The following is a 24762-nucleotide window of genomic DNA, read 5'->3' on the forward strand; positions in this document are numbered from 1 at the left end:
GAGATTGAGAAATATTGGAAGCTGGGAAGTACATTCTCTGCACAATTTGCTTTTACCACTCAATCCTCACTTCCAAAATCTTTAAATAAATTAACTCGTTAAGCATACTTTGAGGATCTGGATGCAAGCTTTGAAAGAATGGTATAGATTTGGCATTAAATATTCTAAAGATTTATTTATCAAAGAAGTCTTGCTTCTTTTGAACTGACCGTTAAATAAAATTACCAAATACTTTTTTTGCTTATTTACAGATTTTTCACAATCTCAATTATACATTTCGTATTAGTACTGATAAGAATTTAATAGATGTAATTTTTAATTTACCTTTTTTATAATGGTTCAATATCTAAAATTTATGACATGTTGTTGGGAATAAGAGAGACTCCTTTAGAATAAATTTTAAAAAGCCTGGGAACAGGACCTAGTTTTTAATCTCTGAAGAAACTTGGAATGTAATTTTCAAATTGGTTAATATTTCATCTTTAGGTGCTCACCACTCCCTCCTGCAATTTATAGTACTCCATAGAGCTCACATGTCCAAAGTCAATATTTCATGTTTATCTGGATATATCTCCTCATTGTGATAGATGCAGCAATGGAGATGGTTCACTAATTCATATTTTGGACATGCCAGAGCCTTGAGCAAAACTGGAATGAAGCATTTCAAACTTTTTCTGTCCTTTCTAAAGTTAACTTTAAGTCTAATCCTTTAACTGCATTTGGTATTGTTGGAGAGAGTGGCACAATGCTAACAGCATCTGATTTGCATGTATTAGCTTTTACTTCTCTGATGGCCAGGCCAGGCAGAGTTGATCAGTTGGAAGGATGTCGCTTCGCCTACTCATACCCGATGGCAACGTGACGTCATGTCATGTTTAAATTTAGAGATTAGATTTCTGATTTGAATTAAAAATTTCAAACAATGTGAAGACCCTTTATGAATTATTTTCAGAATATCTAATTTAATACAAATGCAGAAGTATTGACCAATAAGGTCATTTATCACTTTGATAAGGATTTTTTTCTCCATCACTGCCAAATGGCTTCGTTTTTGGTAATTCTATAAAATATTATGTAATATAATTTGTTTGAGAATGTGGGGTTCCTTGGATGGACTTTTAATATGTCTTCTTACGTACTCTGTATTTTTTAATGTGGAACTTCAATTTCAAAGAAAAATATTGAAAAATAAAAAATAAATGTGATGTCAGAAACACAGCTCACACGGTGAGTTGTGTCAGAGCCAGTGGGGCATATTTTTGAAACGCGATGTACTGTGGGTAAAAACATCACCGTCAAACTCATTAGACAAAACATATTTTTTTCCATAAAAACGAAAATCTTGTCTTATGCTGATAAATGATTCTTTCACTCACCTGAAGACCTTGATATAGGCCTTTGAACATTTAACATTACTCTCCTTTGCTGCTGAATCTGTTCCTCTTCATAAAGCTCACAATCTTAATTTTCTTCCACTCCTTCTCGGGTCTCTCTTCTTCTCTGCATCATGTTATGAATTCTGCTCTCCAGCTGAAATTTCCCTCTCCAATATCTTCCTTTCATCCCCCTTGGGTCCGCCAGCACGTCCGGATGGCTGACACCTGGGCAGGACTGGGATCAATATCCTATGCAGATTGTTTGCCAGTGTGGCAGGGGAATGGCATTATTTGCAGGATGACAGAAGGAAGTAAAATAGATAGAAAAGGGGAAAGTGGAAGACAGCAAAAAATCAATGCAATAAATAGAAAAAGGCCATGTTGCAACTTGACTGAAAAATGCCAAGAGATTTAGATACAAAGTGATTAAAGTGCTGGCACAAATCAACCAAAAAGGGTTTGATTTAATGGCCATGACACAATCGTGGATGCAGGTTTGATTATTGGGAATTACCGTATATGCTCATGTGATCGTTCAATATTTTTGGTCAAAAAGGAGATGGGGAGGGGGTCAACTTTTACATGGTGCAAACTTTTGACCTCGTGAAGTAGGCGCCGAGAGCTTGGATGCCAGGGACTTGCTGCCAAGTCCATAGTGGGAATGTCGTGAGCTCGGATGGGTTGGCAGCTAGAGTGTCAGGTGTTTGGATGTCGGGAGTTCAGATCCAAGGGTGGCCAGGGCAAGGATCCGCAGCAGGGAGCTCCGATATTGTCAGGATTTTGGCTGCGCGAGTGGGAGGTTGGATATGCAGGCGGCCTGGGTGTCAGATGGGCAGGCAGCTGGGGAGAGGATCCTTGGTCGGGAGTTTGGAATTGCGGGCGGCCAGGATGTCAGATGGGCAGGCGGCTGGGTAGAGGATCTGTGGTCAGGAGTTCGGATGGGTGGGCAGCAGGATGCCAGATCAAATGGGCTGCCGGCCAGGGTGAACATCCCAGTCGGGAGTTTGGCTGGGCGGTCAGTACCAAAATTAGGGGGGAAGGGGTTCAGAGTTGACTATTACATGGTATGGATGATTACATGAATATATACAGTAAATACCCAGGGATATGAGTAATTATCAGCAACAGAATTTTAAACCCATCTGGGTAGAGTAGGAATAATAAGGGGACATAAATCACTGGTGGGAGAAGTCCACAGGTCCCAAATAATAGCCTTACAGTGACAATGGCAGTGGTTGAGGTGTTTTAAGACATTCAGGCAGCAACATGCTGTTGGCTCTGGAGATAACGTTGCCCAGAAAGTGCTTCAGAAGCCAAAAATGAGGCCAAAATCTTACGGTCACAGCTATTTTTATTCAATGTCCATCAAGGTGCAGATCAGACAGGGTCCATCTGTACCAGCCAGCCCAGCAAGTATAAAGGGAAAATGACTCAGGAGATCGGATGCAGTTTAGATAAAAAATCCAATGAACAAATGCAGCAGATTGACTGGGGGTTTATACAAGGGAGTTGCAAAGAAATCCCCATCAGAACAATCATCGATACCAACCACAAACTGGAGGGACAACACCTTGTATTCCATCTTCGCAGTCTCCAACCAGACGGCAGGGACAGGGACATCCAATTTCCATTCAACCCCTTTTCCGGGGTCTCCTCTCCTCCAGCTCCCCACCCCCTTCCCTGCCTTCTCCTGTCAGAGAGAAACCCTCTGCCCTCTCCCTGTCACTTCTCACCTTCTCCCCCCCCCCCCCACCACTGACCAGTGATCCTGTGCTGCTCCCCCTGCCCCTCCCTCCTTTTCCTTCAGGCTTGTTTCTCCACCCTCCTGACGAAGGGCCCACATCCCAACGCCAACTGCCTTTCACTTCCGTTACGGATACCGACCTGGATCTCTCCAACCAGACGGCGTCAATATCACTTCTCATTTCTGTTATCCCTCCATCTCCTCTCCTCCAGCTCCCCACCCCCTTCACCTCCTCCTCCCATCAGATATCCCTCACCCTCTCCCCCGCTCCTCTCAGCTTCTCCCCTCCCATCGGTTTCCACATTTAAACGTTTTCCTTTCACCTTTTTATTCAGGGTCTGTCTCATTTTTGTAACTTCTGGAGAAGGGCTCAGCCCCAAAATGTCACCCGCCCTTGCCTTTTTATGGATCCTGCGTGACCATCCCTAATTATCTCAAAATCCACAGGTTGTAGCGCAGTTTCAAACAATCAATTGCAAACACCAAAGGTTACTTGCACAGCAAAGTCCTGTCTAGCAGTTAACGACACTGACGTCTTCTGTCTGCCTTATGATCTCGACTCCAAAGCCCAGCCACAGACCCCCGGGCAGAATGAACTCCTCCCCACACAGGGAGAAGGTGAACAGTCTCTCCCCAGTGTAAATTCAACAGTGGGCCTGCAGAGAGGGGGAATCGGTGAATCCATTTTCGCACTTGCTGGGAGACAACGGTCTCTCCCCGATGTGAACTCTCTGGTGCCTCCGCAGGTCAGTGGCACGAGCAAATCTGATTCCACACTGGGAGCAAGTAAATATTTTCTCCCTGGAGTGAATCTGCTGGTGTGCCCGCAGGCTGGAGGGCTGAGAGAACCCCTTCCCACACAGGGAGCAGGTGAACGGTTTCTCCCCAGTGTGAACCCGCTGGTGCACCTGCAGGTTGGAGGGATGAGAGAACCCCTTCCCGCACAGGGAGCAGGTGAATGGCTTCTCCCCAGTGTGAACACTATGGTGCCTCCGCAAGCTGGAGGAGTGAGTGAATCTGATCCCACACAGGGTGCAGGCAAATGGTTTCTCCCCGGTGTGAACTCGCTGGTGTGCCTTCAGGCTGGATGCCCGAGAAAACCCCTTCCTACAGAAGGAGCAGGTGAATGGTTTCTCCCCGGTGTGAACTCTCTGGTGTGCCTGCAGGCTGGAGGGATGAGAGAACCCCTTCTCACACAGGGAGCAAGTGAATGGTTTCTCCCCAGTGTGAACCTGCTTGTGTGCCTGCAGGCCAGAGAGCTGAGAGAACCCCTTCCCGCACAGGGAGCAGTCAAACGGTTTCTCCCCGGTGTGAACTCGCTGGTGTGCCTTCAGGCCAGATATTTGAGAGAATCCCTTCCCACAAAGGTAACAGTCAAATGGTTTCTCCCCAGTGTGAACCCGCTGGTGTGCCTTCAGGCTGGAGGAATGAGAGAACCCTTTCCCACACAGAGAACAGTCGAACGGTTTCTCCCCAGTGTGAACCCGCTGGTGGGCCCGAAGGCCGGAAGGGTAAGAGAACCCCTTCCCACACAGGGAGCAGTCGAATGGTTTCTCCCCAGTGTGAATACTCTGGTGCCTCTTCAGGTTGGTGGAATGAGTGAATCTGGTCCCGCAGAGGGAGCAGGCGAAGGGCTTCTCCCCAGTGTGAACCCACTGGTGTACCTGCAGGTTGGAGGGCTGAGAGAACCCCCTCCTGCACAGGGAGCAGTTGAAAGGTTTCTCTCCAGTGTGTACCCGCTGGTGTGCCCGCAGGCTGGAGGGCTGAGAGAACCCCTTCCCACACAGGGAGCAGGTGAAAGGTTTCTCTTCAGTGTGTACCCGCTGGTGTGTCAGCCGGCTGGAGGAGTGAGAGAACCCCTTCCCGCACAGGGAGCAGGTGAACGGTTTCTCCTTAGTGTGAACTCGCTGGTGTGCCCGCAAGCTGGAAGAGTGAGAGAATCCTTTCCCACACAGGGAGCAGGTGAACGGTTTCTCCCCAGTGTGAACGCACTGGTGTACCTGTAGGTTGGAGAGTTGAGAGAACCCCTTCCCGCACAGGGAGCAGGTGAACGGTTTCTCCCCAGTGTGAACAAGCTGGTGCACTTGCAGGTTGGAGGGATGAGAGAACCCCTTCCCGCATAGGGGGCAGATGAACGGTTTCTCCCCAGTGTGAACCCGCTGGTGTGCCTGCAGGCTGGAGGGCTGAGAGAACCCCTTTCCGCAGAGGGAGCAGGTGAACGGTTTCTCCCCAGTGTGAACCCGCTGGTGTGTCTGCAGGCTGGAGGGCAGAGAGAATCCCTTCCCACACAGGGAACAGGTGAATGGTTTCTCCCCAGTGTGAACTCGCTGGTGTGCCCGCAGGCTGGAAGACTGAGAGAACCCCTTCCTGCACACGGTGCAGGTGAATGGTTTTTCCCCAGTGTGAACCCGCTGGTGTGCCCGCAGGCCAGAAGGATGAGAGAACCCCTTCCCACACTGGGAGCAGGTGAAAGGTTTCTCCCCAGTGTGAACCCGCTGGTGTACTTGCAGGCTGGAGGAGTGAGAAAACCCCTTCCCACACAGGGAGCAGATGAATGGTTTCTCCCCAGTGTGAACCCGCTGGTGTGCCCGCAGGCTGGAGGGCTGAGAGAACCCCTTCCCACACAGGGAGCAGTCGAATGGTTTCTCTCCGGTGTGAACGCGCTGGTGCACCTGCAGGCCGGAGGGCTGAGAGAATCCCTTCCCACACAGGGAGCAGGTGAATGGTTTCTCCCCAGTGTGAGACCGCTGGTGTGCCTGCAGGCTTGAAAGCTGATTGAACCCCTTCCCACACAGGGAGCAGGTAAACGGTTTCTCTCCAGTATGAACCCTCTGGTGTGCTTCCATTTGGGAGGGCTTAGAAAACCCTTTCCCACACACACAGCATTTAAAGGGTCTCTCCCCAGAGTGAATGTTCTGGTGATGCAGGAGGCTGGAGGACTGGGTGAACCCCTTCCCATACACGTGGCAGGTGAATGGACTCTCCCCAGAGGGAACACATCTGTGCTCCTCCAGCTCCTTGGAGGTTTGAAAGTTCTTCCCACAGTCAGAGCAGGGGAATGGGGTCCCTGTAGTGGGGACACACTGGTGTTGTAGCAGGGTGTCAGAGCTGGTGAATCCCTCCCCACACTCAGAACAGGGGAACGGTCTCTCCCTAGGGTGAGTGCAGTGATGTGCTTCCAGCAAGTCCAAAGGAAGTTCCTCCCCACCGCACGCCTCACTCTGGAGTGTTTTATCTGCCGTATCACTGGTCACCTGACCCTCCATGTCGGCCAATCACCTGAAGTCCAGTTCACACACTCAACGGGTGTGGGACGTCTGTGAGATGATCCCCGTGCTCCTTATCCACTGATAAATCTGGCTGATACTACGAGCCCGAGGAATCCAGTCGGAGTTTCAGTCCACACTGTCGTGCAGCGTCTGGAAATGCACCGCTTTCGTCACCCTGTGAAGAGAAGATGGTGGAGTAAGAGGGAGCAAGGCATTCTCTGCAGCCAGTGTTCCAGGACGACACACCCTGGAGCCACGGCCAACAACACAACAAACCATGGACGTGTCCTGAACTGTGAGGAGGATCACCACAGACAGGTCGATACATGTGGGTGAAATTTAGCACAGAGAAACAAGCGTGATATGTTTTGATGGAAAGTTGGAGAGGCAACATATACTGGGGAGGAAGGAACTGATTATGAATCCAACATTTACTGTTATAGAGGGTCTGGTTTTGTGAGCCACATTTTAGAAAACCTATAATGATCTGAGGGAGGGTACAGGAATTATTCAGTTTTTTAAGCAGAAGGTTCGTGGTAGTTTTTGTTTCAGAGATCAAGGAGCGCATTATAACCCAGAATCCTTAACGGTTCAAAACTGTTCTGTCCAAATACCTTTAATAGTGCGCACATGAACTGTATTCCCATGCCACCTTTCCCTTGTGAAGGCAAAAGGATATGCAGCTTCCGACCAATCGGAACCACCTGGCCCACCAATAGTCACGTTAGAGACCTGTCACTCAATCGCTATGACCCCATGTGACAACATCCAAGCGCCAATCACGTTCGCTCACAAATATGTATGAAGCTCCTTGAGCAGCAATGGTGGGGGGGGATGGGAAATGGGTCAGCTGGAGGAGCCGCCCCTCGGCAACAGGCAACACTACCTGGCCCGACCTCAGTAGCTGAATGTGTAAGGAATTATCGTAGAATAAAGGCCTAAGAAGCCATCATGGAAGATTGGGGGAAGGCATGCTTCCCCTTCGAGTTCTCACTCATCCTCAGGCCAGTAATGCGGGACAACAATCTACGGTCCAGTGGAACCGTGGAAACCCCAGGAAATGATGTTGATAGTACATCATGCTCCGGAAAGGTATAGAGATCTGGATGAGTTTGTAAATGATATCCGCTCCATCCAGACCATGTACAGTGCAGAACAGCAAGTCCTGGTTATAAATGTGCTTCTGTTAACCCGGTGTCCTTTCTTACACATGTACCCGACCCTGTGGAACAACCGGATCATGACTGCCTGCAGAGAAACTGCCTCAGCCCACCAGGATCCAACAATCAACGGAGCAACAACATGGTTTGTAGACAAGAGGGGACAAAGACAATTTGGATATGTGATGGTACAGGACATTGACAATGTAATCGAGGCTGAACTGCTCACTTTGACTTGCGCATGCACCTTTCCCTTAACATTTACACTGATTCTCGTGATGCTTTTGGGGTAACCCATGATTTTGGTGCTCTGTAGCAACACCAGGGATTCCTTACCTCATCAAACTCCCCCAATTGCTGGTGGTCATGTGATCTCCCCACCTGAAACCCATTCAGAAGTCACACCACCTATCAGTACGTGGTGCACTTTTTGTTCCACTCAAAGTTATAGACAATGTTACAAGCTGCAGGTGGAACACCAGTTATGACTGGTCTCAGTGCACACCTTGCCATTGGCTGGTTCAAATCATTCAGCGTCCTTATTGGCTCGAGCCCTGTTTTTAGCACCAGCACAGAGGACATTTGTTCTCTCTGCCTTGTGATGATAGCCCCAGACACCGCTCCATGCCAGGTTGCTGTTGCAGACGTTGCTTGGAAAGGTTGTGGGTAAGATGCACACTGCACTAAACCTGAGCCGTGGTATTGCTGCAGCTCAAATTGCCATAGATCCATCCCGGCATTAGAGCTACTGCTCTAAATGATCAGGGGTCCAAGGGTGAGCAAATACTCTTGCGGGTACAGTGATACCAGATTCACCTCCCTTTATTCAGGAGGGTGTATAACCCCTGCTGACAGGGTGTAAATTACTACTTGTGTACTGTGTAACGCTCTTCCCTGTTTGTTTCCTGTTCTGATTGGTTCCCTCAATCCCTTATAAATTGTGCGCATGTTCCCATGCTCTCTTATGAATTATTGATGTGTTAATAAAGTTACATTTGATTGTGTTTGTGTCCAGACTTGTCTCTCACTGAACCTTACATTTCCTCAGCAAAACAATGCCTGTTCTCAGCCACACATTTGAGCCGTCATAACGTGTGAAACACACACCAAGGCACAGGATCTAATATTGCCTCCGCTCATTCAGCTGTGATCGATGCTCCCCTTTATTGACTATTTGGACGAAAATAGGCAAATACTGAATAGGCTGGCCTTACCAGACAGAACTTGCAGGGGGATGCCCCTGCAAAAACAGATTGAACTATGGAAATATCAGGGGTGCACCAAACATCTTGAGGCTCGGTTATGGACCACTTCTGCGAGACAGATTTGTGGACCTGATGCCTTTTTACTTGTGCTGCTTAATTATATACACACAATGACACATTTAGATAAGGAGGGAATGATACAAATGGCATTACAAACATGCTGGCACCCTAGCCAAAAAAAGAGGCATTGAGGAAAACATGGGTGTGTGTTACTTGTCAGAAAAATCATCCTGGCAAAGCAACCAAGTGCCCTCCGGTTAGGGACTCTTTGAGTGTATAGATTGACTTTATAGAACCCTAGAGTGCACAGCTATAAGTATTGTTTCGTTATTATTGACCTTTTTGGTAGATGGGTCGAAGTAATCCCAACGACACCTGCTGAAGGGTGTGTTTAAGATGAAGGGGAGGAAGGAAAGTTAAAGATGTTTGGGAGAAATATTTTACCCAGAGAGCACCTGGAATGGGCTGCCAGGTACAGTTGGTTTTTGACAGACCCATGGATACGTTGGAAGGTGGATCACATGCGGGCAGCAGTTTAGTTTAACTTGGGCATCTTGTTCAGTACAGACATGTGGGGTGAAGGGTCGATGTTTCAGAGCCCATAAGTTGAAGGATTGTTGATGGGGATTTTCCCTGTAGCCTGAGCTTCTCCCCATCTCTCTCTCTCTCCCCCCACTATTATTTGGGCTTCTGGCCTCTTTCCCTGCTATTCTGAGTGTGAATTCCTGCCATCTATTACCTTCCATGGATGTGGCCTGACCTGCTAAGCTGCTCCAGCATTTTGTGCATGACTGCTGAGGTGATGGTGGGAGGGTGACCTCTGATCTGGTGCCTATGTGGCTGGGCTTTTGTGACGCGATCATAAACCAGCCAGAAGACGTCAGCGTCGTTAACTGCAGGACAAGGCTTCATGGTGCAAGTTCCCTTTGGAGCCTGCAATTGATTAAGTTTGAAAGTCAACGCTGCAACCTCTGTATTTTCAGATGATTAGAGTGTGTAGATGCTGGGATCTAATGCAGGATACAAGTTGGATTTACATTTTTTAATATAAATTTTACATTTAAATTATAAATTTAGATATACAGAACAGTAATAGGCCGTTTTGGCCCACAACCCCATGCTGTCTAATTACACCCAATTAACCTGCAACCCCCAGTATGTTTTAAATGGTGGGAGGAAACCGGAGCCCCCAGGGAAAACCCATGCAGACATGGGAGAACATACAAACTCCTTTCAGACAGCGCGGGAATCGAACCTGCGTCACTGGTGCTGTAATAGCTTGTGCTAACTGCCACTCTAACCGTGCTGCCAAGTCCTGGAGAAACTCAGAAGGTCACACAGCGTCCACAGAAAGTGAAAGGCAGTTGACATTTCATGCTTAAGCCCTTCCCTGGAGTGGTGAGAATAAGGCAGGCGAGGAGAAAGGGGAGAAGCCTGGGTTTACAGGTGGGCACTGGGGAGTGGGGGGAGGGTAGATGAGAGAGAAGCTGAGAAGTGATGGGGGAGAGAGCTGAGAAGGGTAGCTCTCCTATGGGAGAAGGAAGGGAAGGGGGTGAGGAGCTGGAGGAGAGGAAACAGAGGGATAACAGAAACTGAAGGTTGAAATTGTTTGGAGAGTTCCGGGACAGAATACAAGGTGCGCTGGAGAAACTCAGCAGGACACAGGAAGTGACAGGCCATAGACAATTTTGATTTGGGCAGTCGACCAAAGGAAAAGGCGGGAGGGGAGGGGCAGCTGTACAGGCCTACAGGTCAGAGGTGATAGGTGGATTCAGGTGGGAGGGAAAAGTGACAGGGAGAGGCCAAAGGGCAAAAGTACTTGCTGGGCTTACTGGCAGGGATGGATCCTGACGGGCCTGTACCTTGATGGACATTAAATTAAAATGATTGTGACTGGAAGGTTTTGTCCTTGTTCTTGACTACCGAAGTACTTCTGGACATTATTGCTACACCCAACAGCATGTCGTTGCCTGAATGTCCTTTAAAAGACCTCAACCAGTGCCTGTGCCATAATAATGCTGTAATTTTGTTGAAGATGGACCTAAAGTTGCTCCAAAACAAATACGCATACAGCTTCTAATAACTTTGCAAAGTGGCACTTGTGTATGCAGCCTGGTAGGGAACTGCAGAGCTTTTAACATATTTTGATTTGCCTAATATTAATAGAATAACCAGCACTTAAAATGCACATACGAGTGAGTGAAAAAGTTCCATTTTTTGAGCAGATCACAGTGAAGAGAAAAAGCACTTTCAGGACATTCAGAATCAGAAACAGCACAGACAAAGCATCTCTGACCAGCATCACCAATAAAAGTGCTGCCATCCACATAGACGGTTAAGTCAGTCACACAGGGGGAAGCAGATGGAGGAAGGTTCTCTCTCCCCCTCTGTGAAGAAACAGGGGAAATTGAAGAGGAACCAAGAGATATACAAGCTGCCACTGCAGGGAAAGCAGCAGAAATACAGCAGGGAAAACACGAGGACATCGTGGAGATCAGGCAATTCAATTATTACCAGTCTGTTCCAAATCCCTTCCCTCAAACAATACTGGTAAGCCAGCCATGGGGTTGGGATCCCACGGTGATTTTTCCTGCTAGCATGGACTGGTCCTTCCTTTCTTGCACTTTTTTCTGAGCCCAGTTAGTCAGCGCTGCACTGTGTCTCTGTACCTTTGTCACAAATTTTCTCTGGATTCTCCGGGCTGCCTCATCAACTTTCTCCGAACCCGGATTTGTACCTTCTCCTCTTTAATCTAATAACTGCACCACACCAAACGTCATCAACTCACTGGCTCGTCATCCCCACTCTGAATAGACCATCCTCAGTCCAATTCCCCACCCCCCAACAGACTAAATCCCCTGACTCACTGTCCAATTCCCCACCCCAATAGACAGAGTTCAATCAGACTTACTGTCCAATCCTTCCCACTGATAATACATGGAGTCAAGCAGCTCACTACCCAATTCCCAAATAGAATGAGTTCAGTTCAAATGATTGAGTATCCTGAACACACTGCCCAATCTGAACACACTGCCCAATTAAAATATACTAACCTCGTGCAATCTGTATTCCTTCCTGCAGGTCCTTTAGTGGATCCCGTCAAGGCATTCCGGTCAACCTCGACGAGGGACTGTACCACCAGGGAATCGACGATGGATGATCAACATAAATTTATCTTTGGGGCCCTATTTCCCTCTGTTTCTCCGCCACTGGCCTGGCCATTTATTCAGCCCGAACTTGATCTGTGATTCCTATCTTGGGATCCTGCCGACTATGCCAAATTTTGAAGGTGGACCTGAAGTTGCTCCAAAAAAAATACAAATACAGCTGTATAAACAAACTTCTCATGACTTTGTAAAGTATGAGAAATCTGCTACAACACAAAAACACAGCCATGAGCTGCTACTTACAAAATCACAGAATTTCTAGTTCCTTATCTCGAGTTTCTGGAACATTCAAAGGGACTGCTCTTTATAAGTACATATTCCTTAAAATTTGTCAATATGGCGAGCTCTCCACTGGCCATCGTGTCAGAGGTGCACCAAAGAAGAGGTACAAGGACTGCTTAAAGAAATCTTTTGGTGCCTGCCACATTGACCACCGCCAGTGGGCTGCTATCGCCTCAAACCGTGCATCTTGGCGCCTCACAGTTCGGCGGGCAGCAACCTCCTTTGAAGAAGACCACAGAGCCCACCTCACTGACAAAAGACAAAGGAGGAGAAACCCAACACCCAGCCCCAACCAACCAATTTTCCCCTGCAACCGTGTCTGCCTGTCCCGCATCGGACTTGTCAGCCACAAATGAGCCTGCAGCTGACGTGGACATTTACCCCTCCATAAATCTTCATCCGCGAAGCCAAGCCAAAGAAGAAAGAAGAAGCCTACACATGCAGCCTCTCCTTTTCCCTTCCAGTCACCATGTTAAACACATATTCATTATTTTCTAAAATCTACTTTCTCAACTCCCACCAGTGATTTTTTTGTCCCCATTATTATTTATTCTGTCCTCAGTGTGTGTTTTTCTGACACACCATATACAGACAGCAAATATTAGACAGACTGAAAGGGGCAAGAGAGCAGCAAGAAGCTGATTGGAGGAAGAAGCTGAGTATCACTATAAGAGTGAGAAACTGTATAGTGCAGCAGTCAGGCTTTGGCTCAACAGACTTCAACAAGAACAGGTAAGAGGTGAGGGACAGTAGGAGTTGAAGTAAGTAAAGGCCACCCTATTTGAGGAGCACAAAGTTTTCAGCAGGTGGGGACAGGTAAGAGCAGATTTTAGATATCATGTATATTTTTCCTCTAGTCATAGGCATTGGGAATGGCAGCTAAGGCAGGGGAAAGCTCCTCTAGCAGAATGTGGGTCATCAGGGAAGCCAGCCAGCAGTATCCCTGAGAAGTGCATCCAGCTGCAGCTCCTGACAAACAGAGTTAAGGGACTGGAGCTGCATTTGGATGAACGCCAGATTATTCGGGAGGCCGGGGGGTGGGGGGGGTGGGTTGATAGATAGGAGTTACTGGGGCGTAAACACACCTAGGAGGCAGAAGGAGGGCAGATGAGTGACAGTCAGGAGAGGGAAAGAGAATGGACAGACAGTGCAGGGCACCCCTGTGGCCATTCCCCTCATTAACAAGTCTAGCATTTTGGATAATGTTGGGGAGTGGGGGAACCTACTAGGCACAAACCACAGCGATCAGGTCTCTGGCATGGAGTCTGGTCATGTGGCTAAGAAGGGAAGGGAGGAGAAGGTGAGCTGTAGTGATAGAGGATTCCATAGTTAGGGGGTCAGCTAAGAGGTTCTGTGGAAGAGATTGAGTATCCTGGATGGTAAGTTGCCAGGGTCCAAGATATCTCAAATGGAGTTCACGGCATTCTCAGTCGGGAGGGTGAGCAGCCAGATGTCATGGTCTATGTAGGGACCCATGATGTGGGTAGGAAAGGTGAGAGATCTTGCAAGAAGAGCAAGATGGGAGTTAGATGCTATCAGGACCTCCGCATTAGTGATTTCAGGATTGTTACCTGTGGCATGTGCTAATGAGGTTTAAAAATAGGAAAATAGTGCAGGTTAACACATGACTAAAGACATGGTGTAGGAGGGTGGGCTTCAGGTTTCTGGATCACTGGGCTTTCTTCCCAGGGAAGGTGGGACCTGATCCGACGGGTTGGTTTGCATCTAAACTGGAAGGGGACTGATATCCCTGCGGGAAGGTTTGCTAATGCTGCTCTGGTGGGTTTAAACTAGATTTGCAGGGGGAGGGGAACCAGTGTGCCAGAGCAGACAGAGGAGTGGAGGAGGGACAAGATGATGGGAAAATTGCATCCACCGTTAAAAGTCAACGGGTTATACGTGGTGGAAATTTTCTAAAGTACATCAATTTCAATGCCAGGGGTACTGTAGGAAAGGCAGACGAACTTAGAGTGTGAATTGGCACATAGAATTGTGACACTGTAGCCATTAGTGAAACTTGATTGCAGCAAGGGCAGGTCTGCCAGCTCAATGTACCAGGCTTCTGTTATTTTCAGGTGCAATAGAAGCAGGGAATGAAAGGGGGAGGAGTAGTATTGCTCTTCAAGGAAAATATCATACATTTACTCAGGCAGAACAGACCAGTAGGCTCTTCTACGGAGGCTATATGGGTGGAGCTGAAGAATGGGAAAGGTATGACCACGCTCATGGGGTTGTATTATAGACTGCCCAATGGTCAACAAGAATTAGAGGTGCAAATCTGTCGAGAAATAGCAGACAACTGGGCTAGATGGTTTGGAGTTTGTCGAATGTATTTAGGAAAGTTTTCTAAATCAATATATAGAGGTACCAACTAGAGAGAGTGTAATTCTGGATCTTTTATTAGGGAATGAGACAGGACAGGTGACAGAAGTATGTATAGAGGAACATTTTGGGTCCAGTGATTATAATGCTATTAGTTTCAAGTTAATTGCGGAGAAGGATAGGTCTGGGCCTCGGATTGAGATTCTAAATTGGAGAAAGGCCAATTTTGAGGAAATGAGAAAGGATATAAAATGCGTGGATTGGGATAGGTTGTTTTCAGGCAAGGAAGTGTGAGCTAAGTGGAGGACCTTCAAAGGTGAAATTTTGAGAGGACAGAGTTTCCACACTCATGTCAGGAAAGGAAAGGCTAGCAAGCATACGGAACCTTAGATTTCGAGGGATACTGGGTTTCTGGTTTGGAAGATGAGAGATGTATATAGCAGGTAGAGGCAACATGGAGCAAATGAGGTATTTGAGTATTAAAAAAAATGCACGAAAAACCTCAATAAAGAAATCAGGAAGGTGAAAAGAAGACACGAGGTTTCTTTGGGAGATAATGAAAAGGAAAATCCTAATGGTTTCTACAAGTATATTAAGGGACAAAATTTGTCCCCTGGAAAATCAGAGTGGTCGACTTCATATGGAGCCAAAAGAGATGGGGGAGATCTTAAATGGTATTTTTTATATCAGTATCACTCAGGAAACATGCACAGAGTTGTGGGAAGTAAGGAAAACAAGCAATTAAGTCATGGAACCGATACAGATTAGAGGAGGAAGTGCTTGCTGTCTTAAAGCAAATAAGGGTGGATAAATCCTGAGGGTCTTACAAGATAGTCCCTCAGGCCTTGAGGGAGGCTAGTGCAGAAATATTTAAAATGTCCTTAGTCATGGGTGTGGTGCCAGATTATTGCAGGGTAGCTCACATTGTTTTCAAGGTTCCAAAAGTAACCATGGAATTATAGACCAATGAGCCTGACATCAGTAGTAGGTAGATTATTGGAAGGTGTTCTAAGAGATTTGATATACAATTATTTGGATAACCATGGACGGATTAGGGATAGTCAACATGGCTTTGTGAGTGGTAGGTCGTGTTTAACCAATCTTACAGAGTTTTTTCGAGGAGGTTACCAGGAAAGTTGATGAAGTAAAGCCTGTGGATGTTGTCTACATGGACTTTAATAAGACCTTTGACAAAGTCTCGCATGGGAGGTTAGTCAGGAAGGTTCAGATGCTCGGTATTCATGGTAAAGTAGTGAACTGGTTTCAACAATTGCTGGATGGGAGAAGCCAGAGAGTAGTGGTGGAAGATTGTTTCTCAGACTGTTGAGGCCTGTGACAAGTGGTGTGCCTCAGGGATCGGTGCTGGGACCATTGTTCTTTGTCACCTATATCAATGATCTGGATGATCATGATCAGCAGTTTGCAGATGACACTAAGATTGGAGGCGTTATGGGCAGTGAAGAAGCTTTTCAAAGCTTGCAGAGGGATCTGGACCAGTTGGAAAAATAGGCTGAAAAATAGCAGATGGAATTTAATGCAGACAAATGTGAGATGTATTTTGGAAGGACAAACCACGAAAGGACATGCGTGGTAAATGGTAGTGCACCGTGGAGTGCGTAAGAACAAAGGGATCTGGGAATACAGAAACATAATTCTCTGAAAGAGTCATCACAGAGATTGGATTGGATTGTAAAGAGAGCTTTTGGCATTATGTCCTTCATAAATCAAAGAACTGAGTACAGGAGTTGGGATGTTATGGTAAAGTTGTATAACACTTTGGTGAGGCCATATTTGGAGTATTGTGTGCAGTTTTGGTCACCTAACTACAGGAAGGATATCAATAAGATAGAAGAGAACAGAGAGGATTTACTCGGATGTTGCCTGGACTTCAGGAACTGAGTTACAGGGACAGGTTAAAAAGGTTATGACTTTATTCCTTGAACCGTAGAAAAATTAGGGAGACTGGATAGAGATATTTAATATTATCACGGGGATAAACAGATAGGCTTTTTCCACTGAGGGTAGGTGAGATACAAACCAGAGTACGTGGGTTAAGGGTGAAAGGGGAAAAGTTTTGGGGAACTTCTTCACACAGAGAATGGTGGGGAGTATGGAACGAGCTGCCAGCTGAGGTGGTGTAGCGTCAATTTTATCATTTAAGAGGAATATGGACAGGTACATGGATGGGAGGGGGATGGAGGGATATGGGCTGGATGCAGGTCAGTGGGACTAGGCATAAAAACAGACGAAGGGCCAAAGGGGCCTGTTTAGGTGCTGTAATGTCCTACAGGTCTATTATCTGGAAAAGAGGCCAGGGTAGAGTTAATTATTTTACTGCAGACTGCTGGCTATTTCTCTGTGTGAAATCCCGTCCTCACCCACACACCTTACACAGTGAACATGATGCAGTAAAGAAGGGAGAGTAGAGGGGCCAGGTTCCCTGCAAGCCCCTGTCTTGAGCCCTGGGCCAATCCTGTGTGAGATCCTGTCCTCACCCACACACCTCACACAGTGAATATAATGCAGCAAAGACGGGAGAGTCGAGGGGCTGGGTTCCCTGCAAACCCCATTTCTCTGTGTGAGATCCTGTCCTCACCCACACACCTTACGCAGTGAACATGATGCAGCAAAGAAGGGAGAGTAGATGGCCCGGGTTCCCTGCAAATCCCTGTCCTGAGCCCCGGGCCATTTCTCAGTGTGAGATCCTGTCCTCACCCACACACTTTACATAGTGAACATGATGCAGTAAAGAGGGGAGAGTAGAGGGGTCAGGTTCCCTGCAAGCCCCTGTCTTGAGCCCTGGGCCATTCCTGTGTGAGATCCTGTCCTCACCCACACACCTCACACAGTGAATATAATGCAGCAAAGACGGGAGAGTCGAGGGGCTGGGTTCCCTGCAAACCCCATTTCTCTGTGTGAGATCCTGTCCTCACCCATACACCTTACGCAGTGAACATGATGCCGCAAAGAAGGGAGAGTAGATGGTCCGGGTTCCCTGCAAATCCCTGTCCTGAGCCCCGGGCCATTTCTCAGTGTGAGATCCTGTCCTCACCCACACACTTTACATAGTGAACATGATGCAGTAAAGAGGGGAGAGTAGAGGGGCCAGGTTCCCTGCAAGCCCCTGTCTTGAGCCCTGGGCCATTCCTGTGTGAGATCCTGTCCTCACCCACACACCTCACACAGTGAATATAATGCAGCAAAGAAGGGAGAGTCGAGGGGCTGGGTTCCCTGCAAACCCCATTTCTCTGTGTGAGATCCTGTCCTCACCCACACACCTTACGCAGTGAACATGATGCAGCAAAGAAGGGAGAGTAGATGGCCCGGGTTCCCTGCAAATCCCTGTCCTGAGCCCCGGGCCATTTCTCAGTGTGAGATCCTGTCCTCACCCACACACTTTACATAGTGAACATGATGCAGTAAAGAGGGGAGAGTAGAGGGGTCAGGTTCCCTGCAAGCCCCTGTCTTGAGCCCTGGGCCATTCCTGTGTGAGATCCTGTCCTCACCCACACACCTCACACAGTGAATATAATGCAGCAAAGACGGGAGAGTCGAGGGGCTGGGTTCCCTGCAAACCCCATTTCTCTGTGTGAGATCCTGTCCTCACCCATACACCTTACGCAGTGAACATGATGCCGCAAAGAAGGGAGAGTAGATGGTCCGGGTTCCCTGCAAATCCCTGTCCTGAGCCCCGGGCCATTTCTCAGTGTGAGATCCTGTCCTCACCCACACACTTTACATAGTGAACATGATGCAGTAAAGAGGGGAGAGTAGAGGGGCCAGGTTCCCTGCAAGCCCCTGTCTTGAGCCCTGGGCCATTCCTGTGTGAGATCCTGTCCTCACCCACACACCTCACACAGTGAATATAATGCAGCAAAGAAGGGAGAGTCGAGGGGCTGGGTTCCCTGCAAACCCCATTTCTCTGTGTGAGATCCTGTCCTCACCCACACACCTTACACAGTGAACATGATGCAGCAAAGAAGGGTGAGTAGATGGGCCGGGTTCCCTGCAAATCCCTGTCCTGAGCCCCGGGCCATTTCTCAGTGTGAGATCCTGTCCTCACCACACACCTTACACAGTGAACATGATGCAGCAAAGAGAGGAGAGTAGAGGGGCCGGGTTCCCCGCAAACCCCTGTCCTGAGCCCCGGGCCATTTCTCGGTGTTGGGAACGGGGACAGAAACCCATGAAGCTGCTCCAATGGGGACCATGTGGTTCAGAGACCACAAACACACAGATGATCCGCTGTAACTAATACCAGCTGCTCCCATCGCACTGCAAATTGCATAATTCAGAGAAAGAAGCGAACTTACCAACCCAAGTATCCAGCGCTGAAGCCTCCCAACATGTCTGTCCCAGCACGTGACCGCACCCGACCAATCGGGTGTGATCTGCACATCCTACAGTCGGCCAGCAGGTGGGGCTGAAAACCACCAGTGGTAAACACGTCGATGACGTAATCTTATTCCTGATCTCACTCTCTCCCCCACTCCCAGATCCTTCTGCTCCCCTCACAAACCTGATCGCTTCTCATCTGGTGTGGGTGGACGTCCAACTCGGGCCGGGCGCTAATTTGGAGCTGTCGGGCCGACAGCCCCACGTGAAAGGTAGAAACCGCAGGAAGGGCAAGGGACACTTACCTGTTAAATGCGGCGCCCTGGGGATAAACGCAAGGCCTTGTTGCTTCTTGAGTGCAAGGAAAGGTTAAACAGGTTAGGATTGTATTCCCTGGAGCATAGAAGAATGAGGGGAGATTTGATAGAGGTGTTTAAAATTCTGAGGGGGATGGGCAGAGTAAATGTAAATAGACTTTTACCATGGGTGGATGAGATTCAAACAAGAGGACAAGGGTTAAGGGTCAAAAGGTGGAAAAGTTTAGGGGGAACTTCACACAGAGAGTGGTGAGGGTGTGGAACAAGCTGGTTAAGTGGGTTGAGAGAAGGCAGATGAAATTTAAAGCGCACAAGTGTGAGGTGTTGCATTTTGGTAGGACAAACCAAGAAAGGATGTACATGGTGAATGGTCGGGCATTGAGGAGTGATGAATAAGGGTTTGACTTGAACATCGAAGGGAAATTTGGGCAGGTATGGAGGGCTATGGACTAGGTGCAGGTCAGTGGGACCAGACAAGAAAAAATGGTTCGGCACAGACTCGAGGGGCCGAGGTGGCCTGTTTCTGTGCTGTAATTGTTCTATGGTTCTAATCTGGACTGCCAGGCTGGGAAATAGCTTCTTCTCACAGGCTGTGAGATTGGTGAACTGTGATCGAGTAAATGACTCCAAAATATTTATATATACTTTTATTTTGTTATATCTTTATGTGTATATGTGATTGTAAGGGATACTGGAATGTGAGAAGTCAAGCAAGTGCTAATTAAGGATGAAGTATTATGGGTTAACTTAAGGTGAAGGGATACTGGAATGTGAGGAGTCAAGCAAGTGCTCATTAGAAATGAAGTATTATGGGTTAAATCAGGGTGAAGGGATGCTGGAATGGGAGGAAGGGTTATAAAAGTATAATAAAATAAGGATCTTCAAAACAGGATAGCAAGTAAATAGTTTTAGCAAGTCTTGGGGATTGATTAATGAGTAAAGAACAAAGACATGATATTTCCTGGCTAACAAGTTTGCAGGAAGGCACATAAACTGATAAGAAGTTAGAATCCAAGTGGGCAGAATTACCTAATGCTAAACCAATCCAGGAGGCAGAAGAATGTTAGGGGGAAGGTATCTCTGTACTAAAATGAAATGTATAAAAGTTGGGTCTGCCTCAGTATCTGTGTGTATTCCCAGGGTAAGGGGAAGCACCCAACTTTGCATTGTTGTAATAGAAAAATAAAAGTTATTTGTTCTCAATTTTTGTCTCGAGCAAATTCTGTGAAGGTACTTCTGTTTCTCACATGATTATTATATGCTGTGTATTGTGAGTGTTTGTGTCTTAACCAGAGTCAGGAGAAGCGCTGTTTTGTTTGGTTATATACCGTACAAGGACTGCCTAAAGAAAGCTCTTGGTGCCTGCCACATTGACCATCGCCAGTGGGTTGATATTGCCTCAAACTGTGCATCTTGGCGCCTCACAGTTCGGCGGGCAGCAACCTCCTTTGAAGAAGACCTCAAAGCCCACCTCACTGTCAAAAGACAAAGGAGGAAAAACCCAACACCCAACCCCAACCAACCAATTTTTCCTTGCAACCGTGTCTGCCTGTCCCGCATCGGACTTGTCAGCCACAAACGAGCCTGCAGCTGACGTGGACACCCCTCCATAAATCTTCATCTGCGAAGCCAAGCCAAAGAAAGAAGATACCGTATGTACAGTGTTGTTTGGGTTCGTGTGGGTCCCACAGGTTAAGAACCAGACCAAATTGCAGGTACAAAGCACACATTTATTTTAGGGAAGGAATCGAGACAACAGGGTCGATATGTCAAGCAAACTTCTACACATACACAATACACAGTGGGTAAATATACACGAGTGGGGGAAACCGGCAGAAACTGGGGAAGTTACAAGAGCATACACATTCAACAACCAGATCAAGGTGATATTACATGTCCCCACCCCTTGACTGGTACTGACACGGCTCTGCTACTTAGCCTCGAGACTCACCCCAACACAGTGTGGAAGGTGATACTTAAATGCCACGAGGAGTCCAAAAGAGGCAGAACAAAGGGGCACATGGTCCTTTATAGTTCTTGGGGCAAAATTTGGGGGAGGAAGCAATCGTAAGGGTCAGTGTGGGCCCCATTGGTTGCTGTGGCCAATGGCTAGAAGCCAAGTGCAGGGGCTCGGCATTGGTGAACTGCGGTGATTCACCTGGGCCAATTGGGTGAAGGTCAGGGCTAAGTCTGGGCAGGCTGCCTGGACTGCAGTACCTGGTGATTTAGGTGAGCCAATCGTAAGGGTCACCTTGATGGCTTGGCTGCTTTCAGGTGCTCGGACGCAGATAATGTGCCGGCAGAAGCGACTGGGGGAGTGCAGCTGGGACGTTCAGGTGGTCGCGGAGGAGACACCTTTTTGTCACCTGAACATACCAGCTGAAGGAGAGCTGCGTCCGAGCGAATGTAGGTCTGTGGACTGTGGCTGTAGTCACTGCTGCGTTCCCTTCCCCTCTCCAAGCCCTTTGAGATATCTTCAGACCTTTAATTTTGACCTCTCATTTATGTCAGCATTTAATTGTGCCAACTTTGGCAGCCCTGCCTTCAGCTGTCAAGGTTCTGAGTTTTGGAAGCAATGTACTATTTTTTTTACCTAGTTTTTGGTTATGTTATCTAATGCCCCAAAGTAGTTTTTTTTTAAACCGAGTAAACACTTTGCGATGTTAAAGTCACTAACTAAAAGTAAGCCGTTGTTGTTAAATTGTTACCTACCTGATGGCAAGAGAAACAATATTTAATTGGATATTAAATCTTGTATTAAATATCTTAGAAGGATTGTATCTTGGGCTGCATTCCCGATGCTGCATTCAGGTGCAATGGGGGATGCATAGGTAAGTGCTCCTCGGGGCTGGGTTCTCCACTTTCAGGTGGCCACCTGACAGCTGCATTGGGGTAGAATAGGCAGCTTTACAGTCGGGTATTCTGGCCATCTGAAAGCAGCTTTTGACCTCGACTGGCAGTAGTGTGTCCTCTGAACAGGAGCGCAGCGCGCCATTTGGTGGTTGACTCTGCCTCTCCTTTACAATTGTATATATGTGTGTGTGTGTGTGTGTGTGTGTGTGTGTATTTTGTTCCCATGCTATTTTCCCCACATTTGTTATCAATTGTCCACTATTACTGTAAATTACATCCTTCTCCATCAAAATGGTGTTCAGAGTCCTCGCCTTTGAGTCCTACCAAACCTGTTATCTCACTCACACAGTATCACAATTAGTAGATGTGTATGACAACGTGACAAAAAATACAAGGTCCAGGAGGTCTGGTTTGCAGTGGAATAGTCCATGGGCCCTATAAACCTACACTACTAATCTAGACTATTTTTCAATTATTTCTCTAATGATCAACTGGGAACAAGGATCTCCGAAACCAACTAGTGAACAAAGATCTCCAAATTCAACTGGGGAGCAAGGATCTCCGAACCCAACTGGTGAATAAGGATCTCTGAATGCAACTGGTGAACAAAGATCTCTGAATTCAACTCGGAACAAGGATCTCCGAATCTAATTCTTGAAATATTTGACATTAAGCTCCCATGATCTTCTGTGACAAAAAAATGCCAAAGATTCTCAGGTAATAAATTTGTCCTCATTGGAGTCTGAAATGGTTTATGCCTCATCACAGTCCAAGAGGGTAACCTCCACTCTCTAGTGCCAGGCAAATTATCATCTGCTCTAGCAAGCATCCTTGGAATCTTATACTTTGCATTCATAACACTTTTCATTTGTCCAAACTCCATTTTATTCCATTCCTGGTGTTATTTCAGAGAACATCCTCTGAGGTATTTGAAATACAAATGCAAAAGCAATGTGGATGGGACTTGCCTGGAAGCTGCCTGTTTTTAGAGTGGACTCTGATTACAATTAGCTACACTGTTGGCTCTTTTATTATGGAAATGTAATCCAATAATTTCAGTCACAAATCCCATTTGTCTCTGTTGCGAATCTGCCCAATCAGTTCTATTATTATTGAGGTCATTCCCTGCTTGGGGAATGGTGTCCTGTTGCCTTGAGTCCTGGTCATTGATTGGCACATCCAGAGCATTCCAGTCTTTTGTGCATTCCCGTCTCTGCCTTGTGCAGTGGACTTCCTAGGGTAGGGCACAGACCTGCATTGGAGACCTGGGCCAGGGAAGAACTCCACTTCTCCCAGTCACTCTCCTGTAATCTTTCACCAAGAGACACCAAACACCTACCCTCCCCTAACTAGGCCCTTGCCACTTCCAAAACCCTCAAGGTCAAGTTTATTGTACCCTGATTGTAAATGCAACCCAACAAAAAAAAAGCATTCTCCAGTCCTCAGTGCAAAAAACATCCCTGAAGATGTTCTCAGTGGTGAGGAGGGTTTTGCCAGTGGTTCCCATCCAGACATAACACATACAGACAAACAATACATATGCAGGACAAGTGTTGATCTATACAAATAAAATAAATGAATAAACATTGTTTTGTGAAGATGAGAGTCTCCGGTGGTTAGTGTGAGTGGTTCCTTTGGTCGTTCAGCATTCTCACTGCTCGTTGGAAGAAGCTGATCCTCAGCTTGGCGGTGCTGCCTCTGATACTCCTGAATCTCTTCCCTGACAGGAGAAGTTGAAAGATTCTGTGTACGGTGTGGTGGGGTCCATAAAGATTTTCAGATTTATTGTCAGAGTACATACATGACATACAACCCTGAGATTTATTTTTCCCTGTGTGGGGATAATTACCTCTTATTAGTAGTGCAAAAAAAAACTACTCAACGTACTGTTGAAAACAAATACATAAATGTAAACAAACTGACTGTGCATACAAAGAGAAAAAATAAATAAATTGCAAATTAAGAGTCCTTAAGTGAGTCCCTGGTTGAGTTTGTTGTTGAGGAGTCTGATGGAGGAGGGGGAGCAGCTGTTCCTGAACCTGATGGTGTGAGTCTTGTGGCACCTGGACCTTTGTCCTGATGGCAGCAGCGAGAACAGAGCATGTGCTGGGTGATGTGGATCCTTGATGACTGCTACTGCTCTCCAATGTCAGTGTTCCCTGTAGATGTTCTCAATGGTGGGGAGGGTTTTGCCCATGATGTCCAGGTGAATGGTTCCCAACCAGGTGGGCCTTAGACTGAAAAACATTGAGACCCACTGTCCAAGGTTGTGTTCACTACCTTTTTGGACATTCAGCATTCTCACTGCCCATGGGAAGAAGCTGTTCCTCAGCCTGGTGGTGCTGGCTCTGATACTCCTGTATCCCTTCGCTGATGGGAGCAGCTGCAGGTGCTGTGTGCGGTGTGGAAGGGGTCCTCGACGATTTTGCCCGCCCTCTTCAGAAAATGATCCTGGTAAATCAGGTCAGTGGGGGGGAGGGGGGGGAGACTGGGGGGAGGGAGACTCCAATGATCCTCTCTGCCATTCTTATGATCCTGTGGATCCATTTTTCTGCAGCAACCATGCACCACTGTGATGCAACCAGCCAGGATGCTCTTGATAGAGCTCCTATAGAAGGTTGACATGATGGTGGCCGGTAGCCTTGCCCACTTCAGTCTTCTCAGGAAGCGCA

General features: G+C 47.3%; 1 protein-coding gene across 1 annotated transcript; it reads right to left on the reverse strand.

Annotated features, from left to right (window-relative positions):
- Window positions 1–2709: 2709 nt before the first annotated feature.
- LOC138761529 (zinc finger protein 850-like) lies at window positions 2710–18959 on the reverse strand. The gene is made up of 3 exons (XM_069933812.1): window positions 18899–18959; window positions 11868–12118; window positions 2710–6564 (listed from the first exon to the last, which is right to left on the reverse strand). The coding sequence occupies exon 3, from the start codon at window positions 6384–6386 to the stop codon at window positions 3765–3767; it is 2622 nt and encodes an 873-aa protein (XP_069789913.1). The 5' UTR covers window positions 6387–6564; window positions 11868–12118; window positions 18899–18959; the 3' UTR covers window positions 2710–3764.
- Between the last annotated feature and the right edge of the window lie 5803 nt (window positions 18960–24762).

This window comes from Narcine bancroftii, chromosome 4, assembly GCF_036971445.1.
Source record: "Narcine bancroftii isolate sNarBan1 chromosome 4, sNarBan1.hap1, whole genome shotgun sequence".
Taxonomy (NCBI): Eukaryota; Metazoa; Chordata; class Chondrichthyes; order Torpediniformes; family Narcinidae; genus Narcine; species Narcine bancroftii.